This window comes from Macaca nemestrina, chromosome 19 (assembly GCF_043159975.1).
Source record: "Macaca nemestrina isolate mMacNem1 chromosome 19, mMacNem.hap1, whole genome shotgun sequence".
Lineage (NCBI taxonomy): Eukaryota > Metazoa > Chordata > Mammalia > Primates > Cercopithecidae > Macaca > Macaca nemestrina.
Window position 1 is genome coordinate 5,687,065 of NC_092143.1, and position 15,199 is coordinate 5,702,263.

At 40.9% G+C, this 15,199-nt stretch overlaps 1 protein-coding gene across 7 annotated transcripts in view; it reads right to left on the reverse strand.

Annotated features, from left to right (window-relative positions):
• Positions 1–15,199, reverse strand: part of LOC105489328 (zinc finger protein 407) — a 508,962-nt gene that overhangs the window by 469,453 nt on the left and 24,310 nt on the right. For 5 of the 7 annotated variants that reach the window (XM_071085176.1, XM_011754065.3, XM_071085175.1 and 2 more), the window contains exon 2: positions 1,630–6,369. In XM_071085176.1, coding sequence (XP_070941277.1) covers positions 1,630–6,316 — 4,687 coding nt within the window. In that variant the 5' untranslated portion in view covers positions 6,317–6,369. Of the gene's footprint in view, positions 1–1,629; positions 6,374–10,107; positions 10,352–15,199 lie in introns of those variants that run through there. The other 2 variants (XM_011754066.3, XM_071085174.1) reach the window with 2 other exon arrangements.

The window sequence follows — 15,199 nt, forward strand, 5'->3', positions numbered from 1 at the left end:
ATTCTGCACTTAACCTGGTGGACATTTTCAAATGGCACAAGTGACCAGTGCAAACCTATTTTGCATTGTAAACGACTAAATAAATCTTAATGGATTAAGAATGATCAGCTATCAACACACAAGGGAAATTAAGTGCTGAAATGCCTACATTGATTATTTTAAATTATTAGCCTTACTCTGTTCTTGAATTTGTATGCTTTTAGTGAGCTTTAACACATTTACAAGACTTATTGACTATAATTACAAGAGAATTCAAGTAATGGACACATCAATTATAAGCAACATGTCTTGACCAGACAGTTGCATAAAGAATTCTAAAAAGAGCTCCATTAGCATCTTCCTCTTAGTTTTATTCAGTTTCATCTGCCTTAAGAGGGCATATTAAGAAAGTACATATTTTCTGCGCATGTGAACAAGTCTTATTCCTAAAACTGTATCATTTCAGAAAGTTGCAACAAGGCACTGAGAGAGATACTAACAGTGCAAACAAATAAGCATTTGGACCTATTCCCCAAAAATGGCTGCAGTGCATGGGAATATTTGGGGTCAAAAGTACAATGTTTGTATTTATTTAGATTAATCTTACGCAGGTTGCCCCATTACTTCCTTTAATGAAAAACTTTTATCTATCTTTAATCACCCTAAACTGGTAATAATGCTTCATACGCTTTTGTCTTCTTCCTTGTAACCATGCACTAAGTTTCAAAAACTGTATGAATTTAAAGTATAGCTTTAATAATAAGCCATTATTTAAAAGTACAGTAAAATAAACCTTACAGTTTTAATGAAAATATGTTCATTGAAATGTGAATTTATTATTCAAATCCACTCATAAATTCAACCATGAAGACAGAACTTGTCTAAGCAGAGCACAATGATTTAGAAAAGCTGTCTGTTTAAAATAAAGAATGTATGGCAGGTTTATAGAAACAGTGCAGTGAAGTTTTACATAAATTTAGAACAGTAGCTTATGCATTTTCCACCAAAAAAATGTTTTTTAAAAAACTTTCCACCTAAAATTAAACATTAAAATGGAACACTAACTGCGACAGAGCACAGAGACTAAATCAGGGGCTCCCTCCAGGAACAGCAGATCCCCAGCACATGCTAACTTTGGAAAGTGGTGGCTCATTTCGACCCACAAAGGTAGAATCTTGTTACCTGGAAGTTATACTTTTGGATATAAAGTATCTATTGATGAATATTTTTACATCCCTAACATTGTAAGAAAATTTGATTACTCCATTCCTTAAAAGTCACTTAACATGTCTTCTGAAATTACAAGGTGCCACTTAATATAGACTGTGGAAAACCAAATAATTAGGACTCAGAAACAACTGAAAAGCCGCAATAGACAGCAGTTTTTAAAAGGCATCAGAGGGACTAGGCTTTTTGACAAAATTAAAAGAAACTTGTCAACTAACCTGCCTTTGAAATCACTAGGGCTTAATTACCCTTAAAAATGTTAAGTGTCAACAATGACTTATTACAGACAAGCAGAGCAGCACACAGCTGGGAAACGTGAACCGGGTGGAAAGCCAATGAGCAGCCACAGGTAGGGCTGCAGTATCTGGATGGGACAAATGGCCCAGCGTCCTCACTGGCTCGGCTTGCTGCAGAGCTACATACCTGTGTGAGTGCGAATGTGTGCCAGGAAGGCCATCGAGTTGCTGCTTCGACACATCTTCCCACAATACTTGCAGACGTTTCCCTGGTTTTCCTCCCTCTCGCGGTTGATTTGCTCAGTGTCTTCCACTATATACTTATTCACCTCCCGTAGCAATTCCTCATGCTGTCCTTTAATATGTAGAAATAAATTCTGTTCAGAATCAAAGGGCTCTGTGCACTTGACACATTTAAAGGTGGCCCCTCCCTCTGGAAGCTCTTCCACACTGGCCTGCTCATTTCTCATGTGGCCGGCACTAGCCAGATGCTGGTGAAGGTTGCTTTCGGTATAGAATGACTTTCCACAGAGTAAACAATGGAAGTGCTTCTCTTTTGTAGGATGCTTCATGGCTATGTGAACGTTCAGTCCACTCAGTCCATCTGCTAAGAAGCCACAATCATCACAGCGAATTCGTGTAGACTCACCAAGGGAACTGCCTTCAGATTTCTTCTTTTTCACACCTTGAGCACAGTCTTTCAAGGGCAGTTCACTAATTCTCACTCCGGTTGCTATCAAGCCCTCTTCAGACTGGTCTATCAACTCACCATCTTCAGGGTTCTTTATTCTTATTATGGAGGAGTCAAACCGGCCAAAACTGTACATGGCCTGCCCTTTATCATCAATACTAATGATAGTCTCATAGACGTCATTACTTTCAACTGTGCTATCAGAAGCTGGGCCATCCTCCTCCAAAATAATTTCTGTTTCATCTTGTGAATTCATCAGAATGTCCTTATTCTCCAAAGTGGGATCTTCTTGGACATCTTTCAAGTCTTCCAAACCATGACCACGTGTAACTTTGTTCTGACCCCCGCTCTCCAGATTTCCCTGTTCTCTGGTTATTCTTGTCACAACAAGCGCAGGGCTTTCAGCCGAGCGCTCCCCATCGAGCGGTGCAGGGCACAGGTGTCTGTGGGGGACAACACCTCCACCGTCTCCTGCGCTTCCTCCTTCACCCTCACAATGGACACGCAGCTCACCTGTATCATTTGATACCTCGTGGTTTTTCTTTGCTACCTCACAATTTAAAGCAGAGCTTCCTGAATTTTCATTTTGAAATCTGCTTGGGGAGCCATAGTTTGAGGAAATAGTAAGGGACATCATCTCCTCAGGTTTCCTAACTGTATCCTTGACAGGAGCCTGTTGGAAAGTCTCACAAAAGGAACGGTCTTCATTGAAATTAGATTCTTCTTCAGTCTCAACTTCTACAGAGTCAGCAGCACAGAGCACTTTAGACATATCTAAATTAGTATTCTCATTTAAAATAGAGCAATCTGCAGCATTTCTAGATTTAAGAGTATCAGATGGTTGATCTGAAATTATCTGAAATTCCTCAGAATTTTGTTGATGCTCTTCTTCAGGCATAATGATGTTTTTGGACATGTCTGCAGAACCTGCTTCTACATTAGCAGAGTTGAGATAAGACTGCCTTTTCATTTTGTGTTTCTCTGTTGCTGCATGCCTGGTCATCTCGCGACGAGTCACCGCGTAGTAATCGCATGCCATGCAGTAAAACTCAAACTCTTTTGTATGTTTCCGTTTTACATGCAGCTCTAGAGAAGCCGAGGAGTGAGCACTAAACTCACAGTGCACACACTTATTTTCACCTGTGCCTGTAACATCTCTCTGGGAGTACACATCCCCCTGCTGGGCGAAGTCCTCTGGCTCTAAAGATATTTGCTCCTTTTTATCAAGAAGATGGCTGTTAACTTCTCCATCTAGAGAATGAAATACATTTTCAACTTCAGCTTCAACTGAGTTTCCATGATCTGGCTTTTGTAAAACAGAGGTGGGTGATTCAGCGGGTTTGTTAACATGTTCATCTGACATGGTCACTGCTGAACCAGCATTCTTCTTACCGGCTTCAAGGCTACCCCCTTCAGGGCCAACAATGACATCTGAACTGTGTTTTCCACTTGCTTCTGTTTCTACCCGTCCTTTATGTTTCTTGGTGGCACAATGACGTTCCATATCTCCCTTAGTTACAGTGTAATACTTACACACTTTGCATAAATAACTATACTGGTGACTGTGTTTTCGTCTAATGTGAACAGTCAAGTTTGTAATACTAGAGGCCAAAAGACCACAGTGTGAACACGTCCGTGAGATGTTACCTTTAGGTCTCCCTCTCTTTGGAGTAGTGGTCGAAGCTAATTCATCATCTTTGGTGCTACCACCAGACTGTGACAGCTCCTTAGGCGCCAGCATGCCCTTCTCAAGATAAGAATGCTCTTGTAATTGCACACCTACATGGCCTTCAATCCTTCCATTTCCAGAAACATTAAACTCTTCTTTTTTATCATTTGCACCTATACATACCCTTTCAATACATTCTTCAAAGCTTAAGCCAATATTATTTTTCTTAGCATTTTCAAGATGCTTGCTTCTTTTAATGTGTTTCTCCATTCCTTCTTTGCTCAATGAATAAAGATTACAAGCTTTACAAAGAAAATGATAGTCCTGACCATGCCGAAGCTTTATATGTCTCGTGAGAACAGTAGAAGATCTTGTCTTATAAAAACACTTCTTACACTGAAACTGAGGCTTACTGGAATGCCTCACTTCATTACCATGGCTTACCCTGGACTTCACAGGTTCTTCCTGAGATGCTTTTCCTGAGTCATCCATAGACTCTTTTGAGTTTTCTGATTCTAAAGTACTTAAAGGTAAAGTCTGTAAAACCAAATCACTGTTAGATGATTGCAAAGTCTTTGGTTGAACCAATGAACTAAGATGCTTCTCGGTGGCTTTGTGTTCTTCCACGTCTTTTTCAGACAAAAAGAACAGGTTACAAGGGGTGCAAAGAAAATGCATATTGTGCTTTTCCTTCATGTGGTCTCTAAGATTTATTTCATCCAAGGATATAAATGAACAACACTGACAACTCAGGACAGAAGCAGTCTGCTGATGCTGGTTACTGTGCAAATGTTCATCTAAGTCCCTTCTTGACATACTAGAAAAGTCACAAGTATGGCAGTAAAACTTCATCTCTCTGGCATGGCACCTTTTCACATGGATTTCCAAATCTGTCCTATTTGTAGCTACTTGCCCACAGTCCGTACAAGCACACAATGTCTGAGAGTCAGAAGCTGGCTTCACTGTTGGGGAGTCCAGCCCGGAGTCTGGAGGACGGGCGCTCCCCCGGCCCTGCTCCGCCTCCTGGGTTTCTGAGGTAGTCACACACAGTCTCTGTACGCTGCTGCTCGCTTCCAGGTGTTTCAGCACTGACTCTGCATCGTGTGTTTTCATCTGTGTTCTCAAGTGTTTCATATACATCCGCTGAGTTTCACTTGTGCCTCTTTTAATTCCCAAAAGATTAAACCTTTTCTTTGCCTGGCCCTTCAAGGTGAAAGTGCTGCTTCGTCGACGAAAGCTATTACCCAACACGAGAATATTTCGCTCGGGTCTTGGCCTCGAGGTTACACTGATACCGTGTGCTGCTGCCTGCAGGGTATTTTTTGTAGATTCCAATTTCTCTAAGAGACCCTCTGAGGTTACTAAGGTGTCTAGCTTTTTACTCTGGTTTTCAGGATTCTGAGCTACACCAAGGGAAGTAACATTTTCTTCAACAATCTCTACTTCCTGTGACGAAGTATTTCTGGAAGGCATCATTTCAACAAGAAGCTCACTGCTACCACCACTTTGTTTAGAAATACTTCCTCTGAAATCTTTAAATTTGCTTCCCACATTTCGTAATCCTTTTGATTCACTATTCTTTGCTATTGGTTTAGAAGTTCTTGGTTTTGAGTGAACATTTTTTGTTGCCACTGTACATGATTTTTTAGGAAAAGGTTGTTTTGTTAAGATCTGTACAAATCCTCCACGAGCAGCCAGATTCTGACGACGGAGATGTGTTTTGCCAAGATAATGTGCATTCAACAGGTTTTCTTCTGCACACTGAAAACCACAGAGATCGCAAGAAAAGGCCTTCTGTGTCCCATGTGCTTGTTTGATATGCATATGTAGCGCTGAGCTGCTCTCTGCTTTGTGGCTGCAGTGACAACAGGTATGTTCCTTAGACTGCTGCACGTGAGACTCAGCATGTTTTTCCAAGTCAGAGCAAGAAGAAAACAAATGCCCACAGATGCTGCACTTGAGAACTGGATCTACACTCCCAGTGGTACAACTAACACTAATTTCTTTCAGGGGGAAAGGCGATTCTCTTTCCAGATCAAGGGAAACCATTTCCTGAGCAGATGTTTTCTCAGTGTCTGTTTTCAGAGAAACAACATCAATAGTGCTAAAATTGCGAGAAGGGGAAAGGGCATTTGGGAGACACGTGCCTCCAACTGTGCCGTCGCTCAGAAAGGTCTCCTTCCCTGTTTCATCTAACGCAATACCCTCTTCTGTGACTGAGCTCTCAGAAGTTTCTAATCGACAAACACCTTGCTTTCCAGATTTAAGGGGCTCTGCCTCATCTAATCTCCTACGTTTGGAAGCATGTTTATTTATGTCTTCTATAACAACACTATCAAAGTTCGATGATTCTGAAAAACCTCTTTTGCCCATAGAATTCTCAGGGAAACTTGCTGTCACATCAGACACAGGCCCACCATCTTCATTATGGGATGAAAGCTTTGTCAAGTCTTGTGCTTCTTTGTCTATCTTTCCATCCTCGTCATTTTCAGGTTTATTCTCACTATCCATCATTAATAAAGTGCTGACGATGCTTCTATCCAAGGAGGCTCGCTGGCACTCATAACCTGTGAAGTAAACAAACATGGTATTAAGTTTTGAATATAAAGACACACGTATTAGTCCAAAACTAGATGAAAAAGTATCATGAAGTTAGCCCCAGTGAAACGCCCTTTATACTGAGATGCATTTGATTACATCTCTAAAGTCTTTTATTAAAAAGTATGAAGTAGGATTTTAGGAACACCACGTCAACCTATTGTTGACTCCGGAAGAAATACTATGATATCTTTGGTAGAAAAAGTGATTTCTCAACAAGCTTGCAGAAAAACTCCCATATTTCAATTCTCTGTACCAGTATATTTCAATTTACTATCCTTTCAAAAAAAAAAAAAGAGAGAGAGAAGCTCTCCTTTCAAAATACATCTCAGTGAGCTCCTACTCTGTAAAATATATTAAAACAAAACTGCTGTGACGGAAGTCTAGAAGTAAGGCCTTCCCTCCTTAACCTCTAACAGAAGCCCAAGTCCTATATAAAAGAAACATAATTTTAAAACAACTGTTTCGGCCGGGCTCCGTGGCTCATGCCTGTAATCCCAGCACTTTGGGAGGCCAAGGCGGGCGGATCACGAGGTCAGGAGATGGAGACCATTCTGGCTAACATGGTGAAACCCCGTCGCTACTAAAAATACAAAAAAATTTAGCCGGGCGTGGTGGCGGGCACCTGTAGTCCCAGCTACTCGGGAGGCTGAGGCAGGAGAATGGCGTGAACTCGGGAGGTGGAGCTTGCAGTGAGCTGAGATCACGCCACTGCACTCCAGCTTGGGCAACAGAGCGAGGCTCTGTCTCAAAAAAAAAAAAAAAAAACCAGTTTCATCCTTTTCTCCTAAAGCAAAGAGCTTTACCATGATTTTTCTAAATATGTTCCAATGAACAACACGTATAATCTCATTACATATCACCATTCATGCTCAAGCTCTTTTACCAATGAAAAGCCACTTCTAGTCCAGCTGTCAATCATTAATTTCCTCATCTAACAGTCATTTTATATTGTCTGAAGGTTAATGGCAAAGGGAAATGTCAGTGGTAGAGTACAATTAATGGAGTAAATTTTGAGGAAAAAAAGAATTTTATTGAATAAAATGCCTTGAAATCAATAATATTGATTTTATTTTTCATTATGCTATTTAATTCAATTAAAACATATCATTTTCCATTTACTTTACACCATGATTGGAATTTTCAGCCAAATGCCACTTGATTCCATGTTAATAAAAAGGCATCAACGTATTATAGTCTCAAGGCTAATGATAACTATTTTAAACTATTTTAGCTATTTTTTCCATAACATTGACAAATTAAATGAAGCCTATTGCTTTGACTCAGCTAAAATTAGGTAACAAAAATATACTTATAATGTAGGACACTGAAAGCATGAACAACAAGAGAAATAAAACAAGTAAATTGAACTTCATCAAAATTAAAAACTTCAAAAGACACTATGCTTCAAAGGCCACTATCAAGAAAGTGAAAACAGAGCCCACAGAATGGGAACACATTTTTGCAAATCAGATATCTGATAAGGGACTTGCATCTAGAATATATTTTAAAAACTGTTGTTACTCGATACTCAATTGTAAGATAAATCAATTTAAAATGAGTAAAGAATATAAAATACATTTCTTCATTGAAAATATACATAATACGCATATGAAAAGATACTCTACATCAGTAGTCACTAAAGAAATGCAAATCAAACCCACAAATACCTCTTCAAACCCACTAAGACAGCTATACTCAAAAAATGAGATAACAAGTGTTGATAAGAATGTGGAAAAACTAGAACCCTCATAACACTACTAATGGGAATATAAAATGGTGCAGCCACTTTGGAAAATAGTCTAGCAGTTCTTTAAACAATTAAACATGGTGCTAGCATATAGTACAGTAATTCTACTCCGAGGCATACACAGCCAAGAGAAACAAAAACATATATCCACCCAAAAACTTGTATACAAATGCTGATTGCAGTATTTATTCATAATAGCCAAAAGGTAGAAACAACCCAAATGTTTATCAATGGATGAATGAATCAAGAAAATATGGTATCTGCACAATGAAATATTATTCAGTCATAAAAAAGAATGAAGTATTGGCCAGGCACAGTAGGTCTTGCCTATACTCCCAATGCTTTTGGAGGCCAAGGAGGGAGGATGGCTTGGGTCCAGTAGTTCGACACCAGCCTGGGCAACATAGCAAGACCCCAACTCTACAAAAATAAAAAATAATAAAATCAGTGGCAAGTGCCTGTGGTCCTAGCTCTGGAGCAGAAGCAGGAGGATTTCTTCAGCCCAGGAATTCAAGGCTGCATTAAGCAATGATCACACCACTGCCCTCCAGCCTGGACGACACAGACAGAGACCTTGCCTCTAAAAATATAAGTAAAAATAAAATTAAAAATGAAGTACTAACATGCCACAATGTGGATGGCCCTTAGAAACATCATGCCACGTGAAGATCATGTTCTATATGATTCCTTTTTACATGAAATGTCCAGAATAGAGAAATCTATACACACAGAAAAACAGACAGTCCTTGGTTTCTTAAGGCTGCAGGTAGGCAGGCAGAATGGAGGATGAGCGCTAAAGGGAAAGAGGTTTCTTTCTGAGCTGATAACAATGTTTTAAAATGTATTCTGGTGAAAGTGGCACACATCCATGAATAGATTATAATACTAAAATCCTCTGAACTGCAAATATCTCAATAAAGCTGTTTAAAATATATAAATTGTCATATATTATCTATAACATAAAAATATTTGAAAAAGAGTAAAAAGATAAATATACCTAGTTTTATTGCACTTATAAGATATTCAACATTAGTTCAGATACATTCCTTCAGAACAGGTTCCAGAAAGTATAAATTCTGTAAGAGTAGGTGTTTTAAGTGAAAAAAACATCTCTGGTCGAATAAGTTTAGAAAACTGTAGTTTGTGAGCCAGCTGTGGTGGTGTGAACCTGTAGTCCCAGCTACTCAGGAGTCTGAGGTAGGAAAATCACTTGAGCCTCAGAGTTTGAGGCTGCAGTGAGCTACGACTGAATCACTGCACTCCAGCCTGGGCAACAGAGTGAGAGCCTGTCTCAAAAAAAAAAAAAAAAAAGAGAAAGAGAGAAAGAAGGAGGGGAGGGGAGGGGAGGGGAGGGGAGGAGAGGAGAGGGGAGGGGAGGGGAGGGGAGGGGAGGTGAGGAGAGGGGAGTGGAGGGGAGGGGAGGGGAGGAGAGGGGAGGGGAGGGGAGGGGAGGGGAGGGAAGAAGGAAGGCAGACAAGCTGAACAAACATTTCTTTACCACAGGATTTCTCGGTACACAAGAACTTCCCAACCTTATTTGATGACAGGACCCTTTGTTTATAAAGAATCAAGACACCAGTGTTGCAAAGGATCCTTAGGAAATGCTCTTTTGGCTGGGCACAGTGGCTCACGGCTGTAATCCCAGCACTCTGGAAGGCCAAGGTGGGCAGATCACTTGAGCCTGGGAGTCGGAGACCAGCCTGGGCAACAGGGCGAAACCTTATCTCTAACCAAAAAAAAGAGGAAAAAAAACCCAGAAATGTTCTTTTCCATAAAGCACTGGTTTGCTATTCAACATTTGCAACTGAAGAGTAAAGGGAGGAAAGGAAGTATGAAAGAATCATGCACCCCATTTCAAAACCTTCACTTAGTGCCTACGGTATGCCAAGTATTCTTGCTTGTTGATGCTGGATATACAGCAAACACCACCCAAAATCTAAGTCCTATGAGAGCTTACACTATAAGAGATGAGATGCCGAGACAATACATTGCGTAAAACAGATATATTGTCCAATCCAGGGCAGCTGCTTCTGGTCAAGATCAAGTCCCAGAGACTGGATTTACTCTCATGTTTGAAACTACTAATAAAAGTAAATAAAACCTACAAAGCAACAGTGTAAGACAGTCGACATCAGACACCAAAGGACAGTGATTCCTGAGACGAACACACTAGGTGAGCCCGGCTTACCGCCTGACAAAGTACACAGGCCATAGCACAAGGAGGGGCATTATAAGTTGAGGATAAAACAAAGGAGAGGAGAAAAGTGGAGAGAAAAAGAGGCCCAGAGATCTGCAGAGGTGACCTCCCAGGAATCCCTAACAAGATACAGAGCCCTGCCCTCCTTCCAGCAAGATGCTTCATGCACCTTCACAGTTGGTCCCTGGTAACACCAACCCTCCACCATGGCAACCACTGTTCAGAATTCTTCCACAATCGTTTAGTTTTGCCTGGTCTAGTAAAATGGAACCATGCAATACGCTCTGTGGGGGAAGGGGGTCTGGCCTCTTCGGCTCAGCCTGAGGCTTTCGCTGCATGTGTTAGTAGTGTGTTCCACTGCACTGCTGGGTTATAGGATATCAACAGATACACCACAGTTCTGCTGATAGACATTAGGGCTGTTTCCTTTTGTTGCTATTACAAGAAAGCTGCTATGAATATTCTTAGTTCAACAAATATGTACTGAGCACCTACAAATGAAAGGAACTGCAGTGCTACCAACGCACTCATGCACTGAGATAATATTCTGTGGGAGTCACATGACATACACACCAGTGACTTCAATACAAGGCCATACATGATCATGTGTATAATACAAACTAAGATCTACAGCAGTATACTTGAGCAAGAATATTCATGTGTTTTTACAAAAATATTTTTTCTTTTGTGTAAATATCCAAGAGTGATACTGCTGGGTTATAGGGTAGATGGATGTCCAACTTCATGAGAAACTGCCTGACTGATTTTCAAAGTGCCTGTACTGTTTTGCATTGCTAGCAGCTATGTATAAGAATTCTGTTTGACCCACACCCTCACCAACATTTGGTATCAGTCTTTTAAATTTTAGTCACTCTAGTGTTTATGGTTTTAATCTCCATTTCCCTGACGCCTAGTGATGGCACTGAATACTTTTTGATGTGCTTTGTTAGTCTTTTGGCGGTTTCTTAATTTGGTTGTTTTATTATTGAACTGCTTACGTATTCTGGATATAAATCCTTTGTTAGATATATGTTTAACAAACATTTTCTCCCTTTTCATTTGATTAATGGTGTCTTTGATAAACAGAAGTTTTAAATTCTGATGAAATCAATGCTTTTTCTGTTATGGTTATTTATGTGTCTAGTTTATTTTCCGTCTCTCCGTGCTAGACTGTAAAGGCATGATTTATTTTATCCAGTCATATATCCCAAGAGCCTAGAACAGTTCCAAGCACTTGTAAGGTACTAGAATGAATGAATGCCTCATTGTGATATAAGAAATATCTAATATCTAAGTATTTACAGGTGAAATAAAAAATGCCTGCAACAAACTTTAAAATAGTCCAGGAGAGGGAAGTGGTGAAGTTATGTGATAATGATCAAAGCTGAGTGACGAGCACATGGGGATTCATTATACTATTCTCTCAACTTTTGTATATGTCTATATCTATACAGATAGATACAATGTTTTAAAAACCTGTAACAGAAGTTCTGCTAAGCATTTTAATGCTTAGCCTAAAACAGCAGGAACTCCCTTTCCATGCCCAGCCTACCACCTCTTCATCTGCAAACACTGCTGCAGCACGCGACTGCCCCTTTTACTCGGCACCAGCAGGAGTTCCACCTTCCAAATACATAAAGGGAACACACAACACTACATTACTTACGGAAGACATACACACACACACACACACACATTTGCTTAGAGTGAACATTCTGTTGAGGGCATCTGACTCATGTTTTTACAGACAAAAGAATGACAACTACATGAATGCTCAGAAGCAAAATAATTAGAGCCTTAATCTTCTAAATAATGGCTCCAAGAATTCTAAAACAAAAGGAAAAAAAGTTTCCACATTTGTTATTTCACAACTGAATTTCTAAATTAATGAAATAACCCAACATCTCACTATATCAAGAAATAACAACAAACATTCAACAAATAAACATTGAAAGCCTACCACATGAAAGGAACTGTAGTGATACAAATGCACTCATGCATTGAGATAAGATTCTGTGGGGGCCACATGACATACGCACCAAGGACCTCAATACAAGGTCATACATGATCATGTGCACGATGCAAACTAAGATCTACAGCAGTATACGTGAGCAAGGGATCACACTCCCAAGTAGAGTATTTAACTCAGATAGCACAAATATCAATTGAGCCTAACCTTGAGGAAACTAAAACCGTTTGTCTTTTGTTGAGGGGGCAAGTAGGAACAGTTAAACATCTCAAGGAGAAGGCAGCGATCGGGCAAAGCCCTAAAACACAAACCACGAGCATGTAAGAAAGCTCTCGGCCACCCAGAGGGCCACAGCGCTGGCTTTCCACCACAGACTTAGAAAACTGGCAGCTGGTCGACCAGGTCCAGATCACAGAAGGCTCCATATTAGGAGCTGGATTTTATTCAGTGGTGCCAGTGGGGAGTCACTGAGACACAGTCCTGCTTTAGGAAGATTAATTTTTCAAGATGCAAGACATACTGAAGGCAGAGACAATCTAAAGGCAGAAAGAGCTCAGTGTACGACTTGAAGTAATATGGTCCAGAACTAGAATGACATCAGTAAGCAGCGATGTGCAGTAGTTTAATAGGTATCTCAAAGCCATTTAGAAGGGATTCAGCAGGTGAGAAAGTTTATGCTGATGTAAAAATTGTTTTTAATTCACTGGGACCGGTTACTAGAACAAGTAGCGTATTACTAACAGAGCCGGAACAGGTCTTTGTTAAAGAAGAATTCAAAAATCATCCAATTGGGACAGTTTAAGGACTTACTGTTCTGAGGCAGATTTCATGTCAGTCACTTAACAAACATGAACTGAAAGCCCCTCTGGTTCTCTCCCGAACACAGCGAAAACGGGCAGAGGACTCACTCCCAGCTCTCAGAGGAAGCTGTGATCTCCTTCCCTCTCAAAGTACCAGTGCTTGGAACCCAGCGGAGAAGTAGAATGAGCCTCAGATTTCTTCCCACAGTAAGGTTTCAAGATTGAGGAGACCTGGCAAGTCTCTAGACTAAAATAATGGGATGTGTTATTAAACCCAGTCTTCTTAGAGCATTACATTTCCTATTCAAATCATCAATTCCCACTGCACACACCTCTTCACTGCGCCAAGTTTCCCCAAGTATCCATCTTACCCAAACACTCAAGCCGTTGTTCCTTGACTGCAAACATAAGTTCCTTGCAGCTTTATTATCTTCATTTTTACCTATAAATTATTAATTCACCCAGAAACTGTGGCAAAACAAATTCATGCTCAAACTGAAATCGTTCTCTGCCTATGATTTAAAAGAAAAAGAAATGTTTCAAGAAAGAAATTAAAATACTTTTTGAGAACAATAATGAAGCAAATCAAGCGCAGCCTTCTGATGACACCTGCTGGCCGCTTCTCACAGGACGTTTCTTTCTGCGTATTAAGGAAGGCATTTCGGGAAGAATTTGAGAAACAATTATTTCAGTCACATGAAACCATTTCATACTCTAGGATGGCATGCATGACATTTTTCCCTTCATTGTCATCTTTTTGTTCCACTTTTCACTCATTTCAATCTCTCATTTCTCTCTATGCCTTTCTCCCTCCTAAGGAGTATGCATGAAGCGAAGCACAGCTCTCACTGTGCAACCCTCATGTGCACACACCCAAAGTCACAGACGCACACGCGCACTCATACTCACACTCACACATGCAGTTTCCCACACGCACTCACCCTCACACACACTCACACTTGCACTCAAACACGCAGTCTCACACTCATGCACACACACGCACTCACATGCACACACACACACGCACTCATATTCACAGACATACAGACACACAGACTCACATTCGCACATATACACACACATGCTCACACATGTACTCACACATTCACATTCACAGTGACACACACAGACACAGACACATTCACACTGACACGCACTCCGATACACACGCACTTATACATCGATACAGATACACACACATCTGCACTCACATGCACTCATTCACATGTACACACACATGCACTCACACACCAACACAGACACACAGACTCACATTCACACTGACACATGCACTCAGATACACACACTGACACAGATATACACACACACGCATTCAGATACATTCACACATTCAGACACTAAAACACTCAGACACGCACTCGTAGGCTGACACACATGCATTTGCACACCCACACACTCACACAGATATACACGCTCTCACATGTACTCACACATTCAGACACATTCAAATTCAGACACACACACAATAACACAGACTCTCACACACAAACATGCATTCACAGACACACTCACAGACACACACCACTATGATGATGCCATAAAGAACCCATCCTCTCCCATCCCACCCCAACTCACCCTTCGCCCTTCCTAGATTCACCCAAATTCATCATGCAGGCAGTGTGACTTGTCACCAGGCCCACAGAAACTTCACTGACAGGTATGTGTGACAGGGCAGGTATGCATACACATGCATGTATGAAAACACCTAGTGGTCTTGTTCTCTTTGGGGAGTCCAAAAAAAAGGACAAGCCCCAGAAGTGACGACCACCCTCCAGCAGAATTGGATTCCCTGCTCCTCACAGGGCAAGGCCGGACAGGCAGGGCTGCCCCCAAGCCCCCCGCGAGCTGCAAGGGCAACGGCTGGGCAAGGTAAGAGTCAATGGAAACTAGTGAGCCACTTGCATCTCTTTCTTCATCTATCACTTCAGCTGACTTCCCGTTGAAAATGTGTCTTGCCTTATAGTATTACCTCATTTAATAAAGAGCCACCAAGTCCATGCATAAAGTCAGCTTAGCATTAGCTGTAGTTACGAAACCCCACGTGCACAATCTGAGAGTAACT